Genomic DNA, 20,941 nt, shown 5'->3' on the forward strand with positions numbered 1-20,941 from the left:
GAAAAGACCACTGTGAGCTCAAAGAATGCAGATGCAAACCAGAAAGGAAACAAGCGTTCTGGGGAATCAGCATCGCCAATGTAGGTTTCAGCAGACTCAAGTAAAATTCCTTGATTTACCAAGAAGCCTTGCGCGGATATCTAATCCATGGGTCTGAGGGATTCTTATTTTGTTGAGAACTCAGCTGAGCAAGTTGTCTAAAAAGTCAGAGATGCGGACTATAGAAAGGAGCAATGGTAGTAGTCTTCAGAAGATACTTCATAGTAAGTAGGAGATCCGAGCTAAGATCGTCATCTTGAATATGTCCAATTAAAGCAACTCGTCAAAATCATAACGCTGTTTGATTGGCCAAATAAGGGCTTGCAATGGTCTTTAAAACAAAGCAGGCGTGGTAAAGGATTCAGCCTTTCAGCTCCCGTTTCTTAAAGAAATCTAGGGGTTCTCTGCACAAGGTAAAACCTTTGACCCTACGCCAATGCTTTAAAAGTAACCATTGTAAGCACCTTTTTAATGACCTCTTTTACTCTGGCACCAAACTGCCAGAGTACCAGGTCCCACGTCAATAAAGATCACCAGAAATCATGACTCCACTTCCAAAGCATAACACAAAGCTTCAGAAGACTCTGCTCACTGTGAACATGGTGCCTCATGCAAGAAACATAATGGCCTTCCTTAAGTGTGCAGCAGAAATGGTAAAAATAGGCAGCGCTACAAATATTGCTTGTTTCCACCACCCGCCACATTATGATTCAAAGAAACACTGAATGCGGTAAATATCACATGATTGAAAGGTGAAATATTTCTCAATAAATGTCAGCAAACATTTAAAATCTCCCCTGAAGTTCCCAGCGTTATCTTTCCGCAGATGCATCCCTTTACTGCAGAAGTGATGCGCATCAGCAGATGCATCCTTCTGCTGCAGTGAAGTGATGCGCAGCAGCAGATGCATCCCTTTACTGCAGTAAAGTGACCTGCATCAGCAGATGCAACCCTTTGCTGCAGTGAAGTGGTGCGCATCAGCAGATGCATCCCTTTACTGCAGTAAAGTGACCTGCATCAGCAGATGCAACCCTTTGCTGCAGTGAAGTGGTGCGCATCAGCAGATGCATCCCTTTACTGCAGTGAAGTGATGCGCATCAGCAGATGCATCCTTTTACTGCAGTGAAGTGATGCGCATCAGCAGATGCATCCTTCTGCTGCAGTGAAGTGATGCGCATCAGCAGGTGCATCCTTCTGCTGCAGTGAAGTGATGCGCATCAGCAGATGCATCCCTTTACTGCAGTAAAGTGACCTGCATCAGCAGGTGCGACCCTTTGCTGCAGTGAAGTGGTGCGCATCAGCAGATGCATCCCTTTACTGCAGTGAAGTGACGAGCATCAGCAGATGTATCCCTTTACTGCAGTGAAGTGACGAGCATCAGCAGATGTATCCCTTTACTGCAGTGAAGTGACGAGCATCAGCAGATGTATCCCTTTAAATGAAGTGAAGTGACCTGCATCAGCAAATGCATCCCTCTGCTGCAGTGAAGTGATGCGCATCAGCAGATGCAACCCTCTGCTGCAGTGAAGTGGTGCACATCAGCAGATGCAACCCTCTGCTCCAGTGAAGTGATGCGCATCAGCAGATGCATCCCTTTAATGCAGTAAAGTGACCTGCATCAGCAGATGCAACCCTCTGCTCCAGTGAAGTGATGCGCATCAGCAGATGCATCCCTTTAATGCAGTAAAGTGACCTGCATCAGCAGATGCAACCCTCTGCTGCAGTGAAGTGGTGCACATCAGCCGATGCATCCCTTTACTGCAGTGAAGTGACGTGCATCAGCAGAGGCATCCCTTTAATGCAGTGAAGTGACGCACATCAGCAGATGCATCCCTTTAATGCAGTGAAATGATGCACATCAGCAGATGTATCCCTTTACTGCAGACGTGATGCGCATCACCAGATGCATTCCTTGACTGCAGTGAAGTGACGTGCATCAGCAGAGGCATCCCTTTAATGCAGTGAAGTGACGCACATCAGCAGATGCATCCCTTTAATGCAGTGAAATGATGCACATCAGCAGATGTATCCCTTTACTGCAGACGTGATGCGCATCACCAGATGCATTCCTTGACTGCAGTGAAGTGATGCGCATCAGCAGACGCATCCTTTTACTGCAGAAGTGATGCACATCAGTAGATGCATCCCTTTACTGCAGTGAATACAATTCAGCATGGGGATCGTAAAAGAGGTTGAAAAAGTTAGCATCTCTGATGCCCACCGTCTCACACCCTTAAACAATTGAATTCAAAGAAGGGCTGTGCCTTCTGTCAGTTTGCTGTACTGAATGCATTTCCATCCTCAAAAGGAGAGTGGAAATGGATTATAATGTTAAAAATTAATAAATGAAGCTGCCTCTCTTAGCGCTGCTGGACCTTTAAACTCGACACTGCAGAGACCTCGGAATCCCCACACGCAGTCCCAGTAACTAGCGCATGATAAGAGTCCAGTAAAAGTCCTCTAGATTCAGAGGCATAGACAGGGTAGGCCCTGAGTGGGCAAGGCCCACCCAATATCTGTAAATGCCCACTCAAGAGCACTGTGTGGGCATTTACAGATGTTAATGTCACTGTAGTGGGCCCAACTACATTAGCTTCAGGCCCCACTTGTTAGACAATCCTGGCTACGCCACGGTCTAGATTCCCCGCCAGCCACAGGACTCTGCATGTGTGAAGCTCTGGCCGCCTGAATACCAGCCAGCTGAACAGCCTCACAGACTAACAACAGCCGTGATGGGGAGGCAGACACTAAGGAGAAGTATACTGAATATGCAAATGTGCAAATCACACCAAACAGAGAGCTTGCAAGGGCCCTAGAGCCCAAAGAAATCTGGTTGCAAAAAGACCATCTCAGGAAAATTAACAAATCTGTACACTTTCCCATCTATGGATTATAAAATACACACTAAAAAAGGATCACACAGAGAGTAGAGTAGAGTAGATCGAGAAACGATGTGAATTCTCTATGTGAACAGTTTACGCTTAAATTGGTAAGGAACACGCATTTGGTACAGAACACAATTTGATTCCGATTTTTTTGACTCGCTCCGAGCACCTCAGCCCCAATACCTGCAATATCATTTCTCACTCAAATTCTTCACCAGTTGTGGCTGAAAAGTGATTCCTAAAATAATTGGACACTTTCTGACTAACCACTCAGCTTTGGATCCTAAAGGCAGACTGCCCGTCTCGCAGGGAAGCATAATTTAGCCATATTATCAGTCATACCGAAGTGGGGAAGTCAACCCTGGAGGTAATTAGGCTGCATTGGGACTGTAAAAGTGTGCAAATGCACTCTCTCACTCACTAACTGCTGCAAGGACTCCCACTCGGATGGGGAAACACTATGAATTAGCCGCTGGCCTCAGAAGTGTTGCTCATGACCGTACCTTAGACCAGCAGCTGCACTTCCAATGGGGTTGATTGGCACCGGCCTCACGCCATCCAGCATGCTTCGGCTCAGCTCATGGGATCCATTCTGTATCACTCCAGGGGGCACTGCAGAAACATTGGGAAGAAGCAGAAAGAGGTCAAGACTGCTGTCACCAAAAACATTAGACACTGTCTTTTGGTACCAATAAAGTAGTCATTCAGTCAAAGGGTATTCAAGCACAAACCAAACATATATGTATATAGACAAACTGTTTTACTAAAACTGATTTCCATTTAATTAAAGAAACCGATATTCCTAACAGCTTCGGCCGCACACGCTACATGGGGCAGGCGACCATTTTATATATGAAGACTACTCGTTAGCTAATTATCCAAAGCATGGTAAGAACCTGCAGAACAACACCAGCAGAGATGGGGAAATGGATGAAGGTTGAAAGCATGGGGTTCATCTTGAAGACACTGCATTCAGTATGAGTAAGGGACCTGGAAGCAAAAGCAGGGGGGTACCCAGCCTAAAAATAGCAGGATGTCTGAATAAGGCCAGGAAACCAATCACAGTGGCCGGACCATGCCTGCTGTAGTGTTAAGTAAGGCTACCTAATGCTGCACTGACCAGGGCTGCATGGCTACAGCAGGCCGTCATCCACTTGCAGGATTAGCAGAGGGGTAGCAGATTAACGGGATTATCAGATCTAACGACGACCCACTTCTTGGATTAATGAATTTGATACCATCGAGGATATTACATGATTTTCTTCTGAACTTCTGGAAACAGAACAAGAGGAAGAGAAAGAAGGAGAGGGCTGAATCCTCTGAAATAATTGTACATTACTCTATTAATGTGTTCTGCATTCTGCGTTACTACTCCTTGCTACCTGTGCTTCGGGAGTGCTTTAGCATGTGAAAACATTGCACCAATTTAACATCACCCATGAGAAAGGTGTTTTTTTCTCGACTATCGAGCAATTTCCCCACCTACTTGGACTGAAGATTGCTTGTATAAGTACACGAGCCCTACAATATATTGGGAAGGATTTATAGTGAGAGAGAGAGAGACGCATCCAAAGGACTGATGCTGTTGCCATAAAACTAAGCATATTGACAGACAATGAGCTCTTCGTTTGGCTTTGTTGGCCCTTCCTAGACTCTTAGTTTTTTTGAACTACAATGTGTCCCCCACCTCTAGGTTGTAGATCTTTTTAAGTTGTTCTTGATTTATACATCAGTCCTCACAGGAGGTAGTTCATGTGTTTACCACCCTTAATCAGCAGAACGTCCTTCTAGCCAGTGCAGGGAATGGGCCGGAACAAGACGGACCTGCGCTCCGGCCAAAAACCCTTTTCCTGAGCGCTGCTCCTTCCCTCGGCGATGTCTCATCGTTGTAGTGCAAGTTGCTAGCTGCACAACCTGCTTTTTAAACAAACGAGCGTGCAGAACACTCACTGCCAGTTTGCCAACTGTTCAAACTGTTATATATGTCCTGCAATTTACAGACATCTCTTTATTAGGGTGAATATTGTAATCAATCAAAACAGAAGAGACCATTATTAGCTTAAAAGGGATTCTTACTGAATGACTATAAGACATGCTTAACATTTAAAATTGTGGCCATTATGTTGTTCCCATAATGCTCTTTGCTTTTATGCAAATCACCAGGATTGGATTCTATATAGAGATTCTGCCCCCCCACCCCAAGAAGTAACGGTTCACCCAATAAATGTTTTCAATTTCCTGCACCGTGTATAGCACTGCTTATAGTACAACTGATGGTCCTTGTCAATCAAATCTGTAGCCCCCCCCCCTTTGGAACATTTCAGCTCCTTTTATGTAGTGATAGCCTTACGTTGTGCAATGTACTATTTGGTCCTCTTTTTTCCCATTATAACATGCATCCTTGCAACTCTCACCCTAAAATGCCTAATTAGGCCCTGCTCCATTCTGGTACCAATGTTTAAACTATGAAAAGCGCCCAAACACAAGAAAGGTGCATAGAAGACATCTATATAAGTCAATTATCAGTCAGTCTCAACTAAGGAAGAAACAACATTTTCACCAAATTCCGATTTATTTTTCACAGCCATTCTCTCTAGTAATTTCATTATCTTGTCTTTGATTTTTTTTTTAATTTCTCTTGCACACTGCATTCTTTCCCACTTTCTCTTCATTTATTTAACCTTTCATCCGTTTTATTGTCTTACTATTTTAATTAATGCCCTTTTATTCTTTAAGCCTTTTTTAAGTACATATTTTCTTCCATGCTCTTGCATTCTTTTTTTCTTTCTTTGATTCAATTTCTTTCTTTGATTCAATGTTTTTCTCCAGCTACAGGCCAATAGGAATACCTTTAATATATGCAACTTCATGACGGTAGGCATGAAGCATAAAAGAATATTGAACCCCTTTGGTACGGACACCACATTGACTAACTTTGAATATAATTTTAGTACTTCTGCCTTATAACTACAAAATACACACACACACACATCTGTCACCTTCACACAATGTGCATATATTTGGATGTACTAGACTAGCACACAAATATCACATGGCCCACCCGCTTGCTATATAGTGCGCTCGTACAACATGGTATACAACACCCAGAGAGTCCTAAACCATGGAGAGCCCAGGTCATGACCAAGCAATCCAAAAAGATCAGTAACTATAAAGAATCATATTTTTGGTGAACTGGTTGAATGACGTCTGACCATGCGCATGAGCTGGCCTCCCCCGTCAATTCTGGTTAGTCCTGATGATGCCGGTCCGGGATCATGGTGTGAAATGCAGCAATTATAAATTAAGTTGGCCTCAAGAGTTTAGAGTTTCATTCACAAATATAGCAATACGGTCAGATTTGTGTCTAGTATTAGCAATAATGGAACAATCTTCCATGCAAGGTTTTCCGTATGCAAGGTTGTCCACTATTGCATGTTTTCACATGCATCATCATGTCTGGCAGAGAGGACAATGTTTGGTTGCAGGTCATGGGCAATTCAGAAACTTCCAGAGTTTGAGTTGACCTCCACAGTATGGTTGGCCTCCATAGTCTATATCTGAACATTAAAGAAACGTGGAATTTGACATATGTGGATCAGCTACCTCAAGCAAGGCACAAGTGCCTTGCACAAATGACCAACCCTGAATGGCTGATTGAAGTTATGTACTTTGATATGGAGAACGGGATTGGCATCTTCAGGATGTTAACATTCAGACCGCTGTAGGAGCAGTATTAATAGTAGGGTCTTCATGACTCTCTTCAACTCCATTGGTCTCTTGCACCTGCTCTAACCCCTTGGGTACAACTGATATCCCTTCATCTCTTGATCTGTCTCTCTATCCCCTGCTTCACCTCTTTGGGCACAACTTTCTCCACGTGTCATAGCTCTCCCAAAATCACCTTCTTCACAACTTTCCACAGCCTCTGGATTTCTCCACTATCACCCTCTCACAGACAGTCTCCTGCCAGATCATCTTTTGTATCTTTGGCCATCTGCCTATCACTGCTTCCCAGCAGCTCCATGTCTTTTGGCTCTTTGGTTATGCTCCTGCATAAAGAATAATTCTTCCAAAAGAACATGAGTAAATTGTTCTCAGGATCCCGTGTGGGCCAGGCTTTTAGGCCTCAATTCCTGGACTCCGGTCCCTGCCAAGGTCCTCCTGGTCTCTCAACTAGACTGCTCCAGAACATCTTCTGTCTTCAGTCTTTAGCTCCTGCTCCAACTGCTTCCAATCTCAGACTAAGCCTTTGATTTTACAGAGATTTAGCGCCACTTCCCAACCTCTCTCTGGTGAATAGAAACGCAGGTGTGGTACACTGGAGGGGCTTGATTGTCTGGCTCTGCCCCCGGGGATGGCTTACAGTCCAGCTTGGGTATTGGCTTGTGCCTCCCCTTAGGCGGTCCTGCCTGCCAGACTCTCGCTGGGTTAAGAATACTCAGATGTTCATTCTTGATATAGGGAACTTGGGAGTACATTTCTATGGGCATGGGTGAGTCTCTAATGGCTGCACCATCTTGCAGTTACTAATTTCCTCTTTCTATTTAGGTTGCAGGTGCATGGACTGGCCGGTGGGTACCACCCCTGAGAATAGCTTCCAGGTTGGCTAGTCTCTCCTTTTGGATGGTCCTCTTTATCCCAGTTAAGGCCTAATCCTGCCTCCCTGGGGTACTCCCTGAGACCTTCTATTCTTAAATATTTGATAACGGAGCCATTCTATGATGGGTGGTTTTTTTGGTTGGTGAGTTTCCCTTTCTAACTCATGTCCCCCTTTCCTCCTCTGTGGATAGCGATAAAGCATGTGAGAGAAGGAACTCGAGCATGCTGGTGCAGCCGGACCATCGTCCCGCGATTCCCTTAGCACGCAACTCAACGACTTCAGTAGAAGCGAAAGCACAGTGCTTCACAGTTGGGGAGAGCCCAATTTCCTTGATCCCATCCAGTTTCTGCTGACCAGGAGGAGGTGCGCGTTAAAGGGCCTATGCGATTCCACCGACCATATTTATTTTGTGGTCTACTAGTTCGACTCTGCTATGCCAACCTTTTTCTTTCCTTTTCTTAAATTGGGGGTCCCTTCCATACCCGCCTGCTCCCTGCCACACAGCCACCTCTCCATCCCCATTTTGAATACACACACACACGCACATACATATAAAAAACCAAAAAAAGTCAACATGGCAGTGTCGGACTAGAACATCACAAAATAAATGTGCTCGATGAAATCACTGTATACCAGTTGCCACCTTATAACTGTACACTGATGTGAGATGGGGAGTAAGTGATATTTTGGGGTGGGTAATTTGTGGGAGCAGGGGAGTCTCTCGCACATTTAAAAATAATTTGGGGGGTTGCAGGGGTGTCCCCCGCAGGGTCCATGGTTCAATATCGCCGCAAAAATATGGCGATATTTTGGTATCGCAATATTTTTACGGTGATACTTGCACATGGAACCGAGTAAGTGAAGGTTCCACATGGCACCCTGTCCCATCATCTGCTAGCTTGTGTAGGCATGCAGCCCCCATCGTCATCCCGCTGGCGGTCCTCAATGCGAGGCAGGAGAATGCATCACATAGGCCCAACAGGTCACCTCGTCTATAGTCTATCACTTTCTAGATATTTCAATATTCTCGGACACAGGCTCAAAACCAGGCTGGGCCGATGTGTCTTCCATCCTTCTGAGGTCAATAAAATGAGCAAAGCAAATTGGTAAATAGCACCTGTTAGAGGTGTGTGTCATATTCAAATGAATATGAATAATCATAATAACAGCAATAATATAGTCAACATAATTGCTTTCTGGGCCTTCGCCTGTAAAGCTTTTTACAACTAATGGGTAAACATTTCAAGTTGCAAGCTACTAGCAAGCCATAGAAAAAGTCACTCCCCACCTCAAGTCTACCCATACACACAGCACATCCTTTGTAACTCGCCAAGAGTTAATCACCAGCCAAAGGCTAGTGGCAAGTGCAAATTTTGCATGCGGGAAAACTTTAAATGCTATATTGAAGAAAGACATACATTTTAAGCCCTAGAGCTAAAGTTATTAAAATAGCTCAATATCATGGTACACTGAAACCATGATGAAACTACGATACAATAAAGTTTAGCAACTGGTGCAGAGGAACAAGCCAACCAATCGGCTCCCTCGAGGCCAGGAGGAATTCGACGATGAACGCCAACCTTCCGAGAGAGTTGCAGGCTGTTCCCTGGCATTCCAGGCTCTTCCATTGGTGTCCTACTGAAGCATTGTGCCACTTTGCATTTTCAACCGTCCCCATTCACACTCGCCTATGTGCCCAAACCGCAGTTTTCGCCAGGCCTCTCCACTGTCCTGAATGCCACCATGGAAAGTCAAAAGGGACTCACTCTTTGGCAGCCATCTTGAGTTGGCGATAGCTTACCTTTGTTGTAATTTCACCCAATCATGTGCGCCCTTTCTTAAAGTTTATGTTAATCCCAAGAACACTTGTAGCTCCGTGGGCTTGATGCTGGTGTGCTAACAGCATTATTACGAGATTCAGCACCAATGGCTCTACGACCTCATAAAAGCTAGCAGGCCATTATTGGCCCTGGACACCACCCAATTCATTCATTGACAGCAAAATAAAGGTCAACTGACACGCTCAATGATTTTTTTTTTTAGGTTCTCTTTCTTTTAAAAATTATGTTTTTTGCAGGTTTAGGCGGAATGCTAATTTTTCACATAGACCCTTTTAATTCGAATAACCATAATTGGATATTAAGGCAGATGACACAATGCTACACGCTCACGTTTGAATTCACAGTACAATAAGCAGTGCTGTAGTTGGGCCTGGATTTTCCCGGACCCAGTATCCAGCCAAAAACGACCCCCAGAACTCAGATATGGAGAAAAAAAACATTTGCCGCCTTCTATTAGCTTTAGACTTCTAAGGGTGTTGAAGCTGGGATTTGGACTCAGGTTTTTCGGACTCGGGCAGACACTACGACAAAAGATCACTTGAAAGTATGATCAGACCCCGCAGGAAATATTTACATACACATATACTAGCAACATTATAGGAAACCCTCCTCTATTGGGTTATTTTCCAGGTGTTAATGATTCATCTTTCCCGGTGTTCGTGATTAACCTTTACTGTGGAATCCCCACCACCCCCCATTACCCATATGATTGTCCAGAAAGTAGAAAAAAACATTATTAATACAAAAATCTCGAGCTCTTTTCAACACACCCAGCTTTGTCGCTGCGGCGTCTAATCGTGAATGAGACTTTTTCAGCGTGAAAATAATAATAAAAACTACAGCACAGAGCACACCCACCTACAGGACCAAAACAAAGTCGCACAGTGATGACGTCATGGCTATTTCCTTCTATTGGTGGAGGAGGCGCGGGGCTAGTAGTGCTCTGTGTGACTCTCCGTTAGCCAGTTGTGAACCCAGCAGCTTAGAAGTGTCCATGTGGGGCATTAAGCAGACTTCCAAGTATCTGGTGGCAATATTTTCAAAATGTTGCAGCAGGAGAACAACAAAAGTACAGAACCATAAATTGTATGGCAATGATGCTCTGTTAAAATAAGCATAGAGACCCATTAGCATCAAATAATTATATGCTGGACTTTCCGTTATGCTCTGATGATTGAAACCAAGTTCTTACTACGTGATCGATCCACCCAAATTATTTTGCTTTCAAACTAATTAAATAAGTAAAATACAGCGCTCTGCATATTTTACTAACTTTTTTTTACACTAGGTCCTATAACTTTCATACACTGAGCCAGATTTACAAAGTAGTTTTCTCCCTTCTGTGGAATAGGTTTGCATGCAAGTTACAAACAAAAAAACACGTTTCGATTGCTTCCAGTGCTGGAAATTGACAAAATGTACGGGTGAAGGGTGGGTGGGGGGGACTCGCCCCCTCATCCTTCGCGCGCAGGGTAGAGGGTAGTAGGTGTGGGGTGATTTTTCAGTCGTATGGGCGGGACTGAGCTAGGTCTTGAAAAACGTGGGTGATCTGAATATAGGATGCTGGCAGGTTTGCTAAAATCAAAGTGCATAAGACTGGCCGTCAATTTATCAAACATGTCTGTACTAGAAATACAGACATGCATTCCTTCTGAGCATGCAATGCACACTTGGTACGGTGCTCATTTCATCTGTCAGAATAGTCACCTCAGCAGTAAACTGCGTGCAAAGCAGGAGACATAAATACAGGTTTGGGCTGTTGCACTGAATGGGCGGCAGTTCATGTGGCGCTCTGGCTAGACGGTTTGTGTGCTGTGGCCCAACACCTCCCCTGATTGTTTCTCAAAAGTAACACTGCATATGCAGTCCCTTTTGGGGGCGCAGTTTTCTCGACCTTGCAAAACAGGGATTCATGGGGTGTGGCTCTAGAGCGGCCAGGGCAATGCCAAGAGCATCAGTGATTGACACTGGGATGTTAGTTTCCCCTGCGCCGGGTCTCCCACATGGCAGACCTGGTGCCGGGAAAAGCACATTGCACACACTCAGCCTGCATGCCATACAGAATCACCGATGCTTTGCACGAGTGTGCGTCTCTTTCTTTGCATTGCCCTCTTCTGACACCAAGGTGGACATGTAAAACCCGTATCCAGTGCTGTAAGCAAAAACACAATGGAAAGACACGGGTTCTGGTAAGGGGGCACGGCCAAATTCTGCTGTGCATGGCCCAAAGGTGGGGCGGGTGACTTAGTCAAGTGCCACCTGCCCCAAACAATGTACACATCACAAGGCAACGCAAACGTGTTCTTTGGACCACCCACAATAGTCGCAGGTGGCCGTGTTTGCAACCAGTAAAACTAGGATTTAAGAAATGCAATCACCTTCATTCTGTAAATAACTCCGTCTTCGGGAAATCATTTTAGGATCAGACCCACCCTTAAACTGGTTATGCGTGCTTTTCGGATCAAAACATCTGCACCACCCAACTCCAAAAATCAGACAAACAATCCCATCACAAGCTTTCGTTTCAGGCCATTTTCCATATGAACTACTATTATTATTTTAAAAACATGTATCTAATATGTGCAGTTATCTAGCACTTATATTTGAACTTTAAGGGAAAAAAGCTAAGCCCCTAAAAGTATTTACTTTTTTTAAAGCCTGCCTCCATCCTGCAATGGCTGAACGTTTTGCATGACGAAAACATTGCCTAATTGTTCCCCATCAACCAAGTGTACTTCAAATAGAGGGAAACCGCAGATAGTGAGTGACCCACTGTATTTTGCTGCCCCGTGTTGTATATACCCTCGATTAATTGTTGCCCCACTGTATTGTGTTGCGAGGTATTCTATAATAATTGATTCCCACTGTATTAATTGCTGCCCTAGATAAACAGTTGTCCCGACTCTATTTTGCTCTCTGGTGTTGTATGTTAACGTTTGCCCTGCTGTGTTTTTTCAGCCTCGAGTTTCATATTATTTTGTTGTCCCACTGTATTAATGGCTGCCCTGCATCAACTGTTGCCAGGCTGCATTTTGCTCACTGGTGTCCTATATGAATTGTTTCCCCACTATCAATTGCCGATTGCTGCCCTATATTCATTGCCACGCGACTGGTTTTTAAAAAAAATGGTTGCCCCACTTTATTTGTGCTCCCTAGTGCCCTTGACTCTTACCCTGCTATAGTATTTGCTACCTTAAATTAACTGTAGCCCCCCCTCTTCCCTGATAAACCTGTGCAACCCAGTCTGGGGAACAAGACAACTATCCACTGGCTGATCCTCGACTAATCCATACTGGCTCCCCACCACCTTGCATAACTACATGGGCAGTCTTTTACTGTAGCGCGCCTAGAGGGGAAAAGGAGGCGCTAGGCAATCCAATCATTGCTGCTCAAGGGGGATTTCGGCCATTTAATAGTTGCAGTGGAGTGCATGGTGGGCCACTGTGTTCATGTATCTCTTGGTCCTTCAGGAGAGCATCGCAGTAGTTTGTGATGACCGGAGGGTTTTGTTCAAAGTTTTTCGTCGTTGCTCTGTGATCTTTTTTGCTTGTGCTGGGACAGAATGTCCAGGGTGTTCAGGGATTCTGGTTTGTGTGTATTTGTCGACTGCCTCCTTTGCACTATGGGTTGGGTAATGCATGTTGTACAGCGTAGGCCCTAAGGAATAAGGAAGTTTTGCTGCAATATCCTCCAGTTGATTTTTCAAATGGATTAATTGGTTTAAGCTTAAAGCCTCATTATAATTAAATGACAATTTTAAATACATTCAAAAAAAGAGGTCATGTTAAGGTTTATCAGCTCACTTTTACTACAGTTATTTATACGGTAATTTGTGGTTATTTTTGTCTGGGTTGTTTTGACTAACACAGAATGTTAGTAGTTTCCTTAAGAAACACAGCAGGCTTTGTGTGTCCAAGAGAGATCCACGACTTAAAAATAAACTCAACTCTTTGGTTTTCTAAAATGAAATGCAGTGACTCACTGTAACCAAGGGAGGCAGCTTCCCAACAATCGCGAGGATGCATATCATTATCCCGGAAACCATATGTACCACCATCCGCCTTCCACATAAACACATCTGGATTCTTAATTAAACGACGCACGAATGGTCCGTATCATTAGAAATTGGTCATGTTTCATGGATTAAACAAGCACCAGATTAAAGTCGAGCTGTTTTGTGCGCCGGGAAAAACAAGTTTAGATTGACGACATCCAGCAATTTGTTAGAACTAGTATTGATTAGTCGCAGTTTCACGAGTGGGGAGAAAACAGCAATATTTCTTTTGTGGACAAAGTTCCACAGACTGTGTTTCAATGTTTGACCTGCCCTACGTGAACTCCTTGTCTCCTGAGCACACTCAAACCCCAACACCGTGGCACAGCCCAGATAATAGCAACACACGGAATTCAATGTCTGCCTTTGAATGACCTTCCATAGACTGCATGGTTCACGTTCAGATGCCATCCATGGAAGGACAAGATCCACATGACGAACCGTGTGCAAATAGGCTCCTCTTTGCAGCACTTGCCGAATAGTCTCAGGGGCAGGGGGCACGTGCTTGGAGACCACTGCAGCAGTGACCTGGCGCAGTAAACAACCAATAATAATGACCAGTTCAATTTAAAAAGGTTGGTCAGTCAATTGCCACAGCAGGTCTTCAGCGACTCATCTCGTGTAAGGAATAAGGCAGGCATTCAGAGATGATGTGTGCACGCACTGGTCCATGTGTTACACGACTAGAAAAACAGACTATGAATGGCCACGTCTTGCAGAGCGGCTGATTCAAAGTCAGTGTGCTCGGGCATTAAAGGGGCACTCCATGGACACCCAACACAGATAATGTGACAAAGTCATATTGCACAGCCGCCCTCTAGGACCCCTAATGTCCATCAGCTGTGTGAAGAGCTACATGGAGGTAGTATACAGGGGATGCCCCGTGCCCCGCCTCAGTCCCTAAGGTATCATGTCTCATAAGAACTGGGTGAACACTGCCCCCCAAAACCCATGGGTTTGGAGAGAGTGACTGTGCATGGCATCCCTGAGTGAGACTTTCAGGCTCACCTTCATCAAGCTTTCCTGTCAGCCAGAAAAGCTTGCACCCCCAGGCCACCCGTTCTTTCCTGCGATCTGGAGAACACCTCTTTAAAACCCTAGCGCACGTACCGATGTTCCAGAGCTCAAATCTGTTTCCTTCGAGGCCGGCCTGGATGAGCAGCCACAGATGTCTCACCCACAAGCCTTGCGAGAGCTGGAGACGCGTTTTGGAAGTAACCACTCACCAAACTGGGACTCTGTTGCAGTTCGAGATACAACAGATACCTGGAGCCCACAATGAGGCCCGTAGAACCAGAAGGAGAGAGCAGACACCAGGAAGGAGAAGGAGCGTCCAGCTTCCTGGGAGATATATCCAAGACTGGCAAGGACCAGGCTAAGATGAAGGAGGAAGGTTGCACGCATGATGGGGGTTATATCTGAGACACTGGTAATATCCAGAAACCAGGAAGGGGGAAGCAGGTACCTGATAAAGGCTGAAAGCTATGGCCCAGGCTGGTGGAGAACAATACTTCAACCCGACTAAAACCCTAAGCAAGGGGAAAGAAATGCTCGCTGATGGGAGTTTGCCAAAATATATTGCCTTTTGCACTGGACGGCAAAAGATTCTGCGTGTTCCTCTTTTCTGGGAAGACACTAATGGAGAAAGGGGTGGAGGAAGGAGGGTGGGGATGTGGTTGTAGTATTCGAGTCAGGCTAGAACCAGTCTAATCTCTTAAAATTTCAAGACGGTTACTGTAGTGCAGTTATTCTCAATCTAAAGCTACTGCCCAATAAACCTTGCTGAATCATGCATTTTTATATAGATAGTTTTAGGGTGCTAGTCAGACTGAATCTTTCCCAAAAGTTGTATTACTTTAAACCAATGAATTAATATACTTATTGTAAAACTTTGTGAAGTGAACTTAGAAAGGAAAACACAACTGCTTGGCAACCTTATCGGGTAGCAGCGATCACACATCTGACCACTTTATTTACCCTACCAACTGTGAACCCTAGATAAAAGAGATTGATAACTTTAGCTAAACTCAGAATCGCAAGCAGTGGGAGCTTTATCGGAGCTCACGTGCCTGCCACATTGACATGTTTTGGGATTATATTCCCTTGGGAGTGCACTAAGGGTTGGCAGGTAGTAATACATGCCTCTCTCTCTCCAGTTTCTTTACCAGTCCCGAGTCGCCCCGTGACATTCGCCCTGGTGCACCTGAAATCTTAACTACACTATTAATAAACAACACACGGATAATTTCCGTCATCTGTGAATAATAGAAACGTACAAGTAACCTATTGTAGTGCCTCCTCCCCCTTTCCTCACAAAGTGCTCAGGGAGACCCGGGAAGGCAAGTGCTCAGGCAAAAGGGATAGGGGTAAACTAGTCCGAAGGGGGGGTGGGTGGGACCAGACTAAGTGGGCTGGTCGGGAAGGGTGCCCGAGGGCAAGTGCTGGTAAGGGGAGGACTGGTTGAAGGAAGGCCTGCCCCAATAAGGCTCATGAGGGATACAGACCACCAGACAGAGGCAGGTGGAACTAGCAGGGGAGAGGGGATGGGGCGAAGAAAAGGAAGGTCTTGAGAAGCTTCCAGAATTTAAGTAGATTCGGCTCAAGACGGAGAGGGGCACGCAATTCCAGAGGGAGGCTCTGGCCGAAGATAGAGATTTACCCCCACTCTCTGCTTAGAGAAGCGTCTGACTTGCAGCGAGTTAGAGCTAGAAGAATGAAGAATTCTAGCAGGGAGGTGTTTAGGGAGAGAGAGAGTTGGATGCAGTGTGGTCCCAAAACCGCAAAGCCTTGTGGATGATGCAGAGGGTCTTGAATTTGATCCTTGCAGCCACAGGGAGCCAGTGGAGAGATTTTAGGGCTGGAGAGATGTGGTCCCTGGGCTTGAGAGCAAGGATAAGTCTCACAATCCTATTCTGAACTAGATGAAGAGGGCGCAGTGAGAAAAGAGCGAGGAAAGGGGCAGATTAAGGAGGAGGATGTTGCAGTAGTCAATCCTAGAGAGAACTAGAGCTCTGGAGACATTGCGTTTCTGGGGGAAGTTGAGGAAAGGGAGAATGCCTCTGAGGAAGTGAAGCTGAAAGTAGATTTCTTAACAAGGTCAGCAATGTGAGATGAGAAGGAGAGAGAGGAGTCAAAGATGACACCCAGGTGTATTGCCTCACAAGAGGGTGAGGGTAGAGGGCCCAAAGAGGGAAGCCAGGGAGTAGGGGGCAGAAGTCCCAGTGAGAAGGATCTCAGCCCTACTGCATTAAGGCAGAGATTGTTAGAAGCACACCATGCCTGAATAGCAGACAGTCTGGAATGAGAGTGTAAGGAGAGGAGAATGAGGAGTGAAGCTTAAAGGAGAGCTGCAGAGTGTCATCAGCATAGCATTGGAAATGGGGAGAGAAGGTGGAGATCAGGTGGCTGAGAGGGGCAAGGTAAATGTTGAAGAGCCACGGCGAGAGAATAGAGTCCTGAGGCACGCCGCGGGTGGAGAGTGAGATAGAGGAGAGAAACGAGCACAGTTGAACTTGTGAGGGCCTATTTGAGAGGAAGAATGGCCAACCAACCCAGTCCCCTTTCAGTGATGCCAAGGGTATCACATAGTAGATTTATGAGGGTGTTATGATTCACTGTGTCAAAGGCAGAGGACAGATGAGGAGAAGGAGAGCTGGAATCAAGGTTTGAGAGCAGGTCGTCACGGGTGTTCAGGAGAGCCGTTTCCATGCCTCTAGCTGCTCTGAAGCCAGACTGGTGGTCGTTAAAACAGCCAACATATTCAGCATGATGGATTAGTTGGGAGATGACGAGCTTCTCCAAGAGTTTGCCCAAGAAAGGGGTAGCGTAGATAGGGAGGTAGTTAGATGGGCAGGCCACAGACAGCTTTTTAAGAAGGGGGTGGGGTGCACAAGGGAGTGTTTAAGGGATGATGAAAAGGAGCTTTGGATACAGAACTCAGCCAAGAACAGAGCGAGAGAAGCAATGTAGTCCTTGATAGTTCTAGAGGAGCAGGGGAACACCTGTTTGGACGAGACTTTCATAGAGCAGACTGTCTTGGTGACCTCATCTTGCACTAGGTGTGAGAAGGACAGAAAGGAGGAAGGGGAGAGAGGGGCCAAGGGAGGCCTAGGTACAGGGCGAGTAGTGTGGGAGTGGGGGTAGAAGAGAGAGAGGACGGTTGTCTTGAGTTCTGGTAGTGAAGTGGGTTGCCAAGGCCATGCAGAGGGTCTGGGAAGGAAGAGAAGTAAAGACAGAAGTAGGATTGGTAAGTTCCTTGCAGAGTTTGAAAAGTTCAGCCGTGTTATTTGTGCCCGTTTCTTGGAGTGGATGGAGAGTCTGTATTGAATTTGGGGCAGGCAACAGGCCAGTTTTTCCAGAAGATGTGCTAGAAGCCAGCCATTTTAATTCAGCGACTTTGCATTTGCGTTTAAGTGAGGCTAGGTCAGACTAAATATTGTGAGTGCTTTGCAAATGCTAACCGCCAGTACAGAGCACTAAATAAAAATTCGATGGTATCATTTATATATAAATTCCTTTAATCAGATGTAAGAATACTGTAGTATTGGGGGCAGCAATGGGAGCAAATGCACACCATGCAGGAACCTGCAAGCAAGAACTGAGCACATTACGCATGATTCCATGAACTATGGAGTACCCACAGGGTCGGCTCTCCCCCCTCTGTTACTTACTTGCACCTGCTTGCTGGGATTATGAGAGAGCAGCACTGGGGAGCCCAGATGTATCCAGCAAGTGGCACAGATGGCTGAGAGAAAGCAAGTGGCTTTTTGTGAAGAGAGCAAGCTTTTGCTTAAATGGAGATGCTAGTCCTGAGAGATGCTAGTTCCCGCCCACCTTCAGTGGCCTAGCACTACTCTGTGCTAACATCTCAGTTGGAATAGGAAGTCCATTATTGCTTATAAAAAACAGATTTCAATGGTGGTCAAAATCTGTAATTGTATCTGCATGGAGTAAGAGCATAATACCCATTTTAAACACAGCCAATGGTTGCATTAATCTGGTCTCAAGCAGATTTACGGTAATGACGATGAATGCGTGGCTCCCGGTTGGTGTGAAGGGCAGACTGCAGAGGCTGGAGAATCGGGATGCCTCTGAAAGTTCAATGTGACTTAACACTATGTCAATACAGCTGGAGCCAAAACAAGTTCAGTTCAACATCCCGACCTTTGCTCAAGAGGCATTCTGGATTAAAGGCTCTGTCACTCAGATGCGCATCAACTAGGGATATCCAATCAGCTGCAGCCATGCAAATGGGCCTACCAAGCATTTAAAAAGCCATGTCTAGTGGCAGGTTAGACTCAGAACCTGTGGAATAAGGTGCCATAGAAGAAGAGCCTCCACTCGGTGCTCCCGTGCAGCATGCTCCGTGCTCCCGTGCAGCATGCGGGCGGGGAACCACGTTTGCATGAATTCTCAGTGTTGGGCACAAGCGCCAATTCCTCCTAGATGGGCCCAAAAGGCTTGTTTTTAGGGTCATGTATCGTCACTCAAGTAGAGCTACATGTGCATGTTGAGGAAATGCTTTAATGGATGATAGTGTTGGTAAATAACGCAGGGAAGCCGACACATGAACCAGGAACCATTTGTATAAACATTTTATTTTTGTCCGATTTTAATATTCTTAAATTATGCAAATCAATTATCACAGGTAATATAATGCAACGTGGATTTACATAGTGCAATCTATACATTTTTGGCGGATTCTTGGTACATACAAAAAAAAAAAATCTGTGCAGTGCTAACGTTTGCCTATAGGCACCCCGAAATGTGAAAGTTAATTAATTCCAAAAATAACCCTGCAGCTTTTCTAGAACACCCACTTGGAGGAAAGGTGACCCTGGACTGGATCCCGCTCAGGTTGCTCTAAAGGCGAGCATTGGTTGCTTTGGAGCAGACCACCACTAAAGACAAGCAAAGCACAAAGCAAACCAGGAACACATGAGCAACATCATTCTTGTGTAGTGATGAAATCAAACTGCAAAGAAACAGGTCCCATATTATCACACACAACAGCACAACAACCCATAGAGAATCGAGGTGCAAGGGTGGACTGGGGATTCCGCCTATCCTTCCTCATCCTTGAGGGTTCTATTGAGGACAATCTATTTTCAGCGCATAGGCAGCGTCATGTTGCGCTGAGGCTTGGGTTCATACTGGATGTGGTACACAGCGTTGAGGCTTGGGTTCATACTGGATGTGTTACACAGCGTTGGGGCGTGGGTTCATACTGGATGTGTTACACAGCGTTGGGGCTTGGGTTCATACTGGATGTGTTACACAGCGTTGGGGCTTGGGTTCATACTGGATGTGTTACACAGCGTTGGGGCTTGGGTTCATACTGGATGTGTTACACAGCGTTGGGGCTTGGGTTCATACTGCATGGGATACACAGCGCTGAGGCTTGGGTTCATACTGCATGGGATACACAGCGTTGAGGCTTGGGTTCATACTGGATGTGTTACACAGCGTTGGGGCTTGGGTTCATACTGGATGTGGTACACAGCGCTGAGGCTTGGGTTCATACTGCATGGGATACACAGCGTTGGGGCTTGGGTTCATACTGGATGTGTTACACAGCGTTGGGGCTTGGGTTCATACTGGATGTGGTACACAGCGCTGAGGCTTGGGTTCATACTGCATGGGATACACAGCGTTGAGGCTTGGGTTCATACTGGATGTGTTACACAGCGTTGAGGCTTGGGTTCATACTGGATGTGTTACACAGCGTTGGGGCTTGGGTTCATACTGCATGGGATACACAGCGTTGAGGCTTGGGTTCATACTGGATGTGTTACACAGCGTTGAGGCTTGGGTTCATACTGGATGTGTTACACAGCGTTGGGGCTTGGGTTCATACTGGATGTGGTACACAGCGCTGAGGCTTGGGTTCATACTGGATGGGATACACAGCGTTGGGGCTTGGGTTCATACTGGATGTGTTACACAGCGCTGGGGCTTGGGTTCATACTGGATGTGTTACACAGCGTTGGGGCTTGGGTTCATAATGGATGTGTTACACAGCGTTGGGGCTTGGGTTCATAATGGATGTGTTACACAGCGTTGGGGCTTGGGTTCATACTGATGTGTTACACAGCGTTGGGGCTTGGGTTCATACTGATGTGTTACACAGCGTTGGGGCTTGGGTTCATAATGGATGTGTTACACAGCGTTGGGGCTTGGGTTCATAATGGATGTGTTACACAGCGTTGGGGCTTGGGTTCATAATGGATGTGTTACACAGCGTTGGGGCTTGGGTTCATACTGATGTGTTACACAGCGTTGGGGCTTGGGTTCATACTGGATGTGGTACACAGCGCTGAGGCTTGGGTTCATACTGGATGGGATACACAGCGTTGGGGCTTGGGTTCATACTGGATGTGTTACACAGCGCTGGGGCTTGGGTTCATAATGGATGTGTTACACAGCGTTGGGGCTTGGGTTCATAATGGATGTGTTACACAGCGTTGGGGCTTGGGTTCATACTGATGTGTTACACAGCGTTGGGGCTTGGGTTCATACTGCA

The 20,941-nt window shown here is 45.8% G+C and overlaps 1 protein-coding gene across 5 annotated transcripts in view; it reads right to left on the minus strand.

Moving 5' to 3' along the window:
- The window catches only part of FOXN3 (forkhead box N3), a 1,349,433-nt gene that overhangs the window by 66,807 nt on the left and 1,261,685 nt on the right, over positions 1-20,941 (minus strand). For all 5 annotated transcript variants that reach the window (XM_069637430.1, XM_069637431.1, XM_069637432.1 and 2 more), the window contains one exon: positions 3,428-3,536. In XM_069637430.1, the coding sequence (XP_069493531.1) occupies positions 3,428-3,536 (109 nt within the window). The remainder of the gene's footprint in view (positions 1-3,427; positions 3,537-20,941) is intronic.

The sequence above is a fragment of the Ambystoma mexicanum genome, chromosome 14 (genome assembly GCF_040938575.1).
Source record: "Ambystoma mexicanum isolate Mex_15411 chromosome 14, UKY_AmexF1_1, whole genome shotgun sequence".
In the NCBI taxonomy this organism is placed as follows: domain Eukaryota; kingdom Metazoa; phylum Chordata; class Amphibia; order Caudata; family Ambystomatidae; genus Ambystoma; species Ambystoma mexicanum.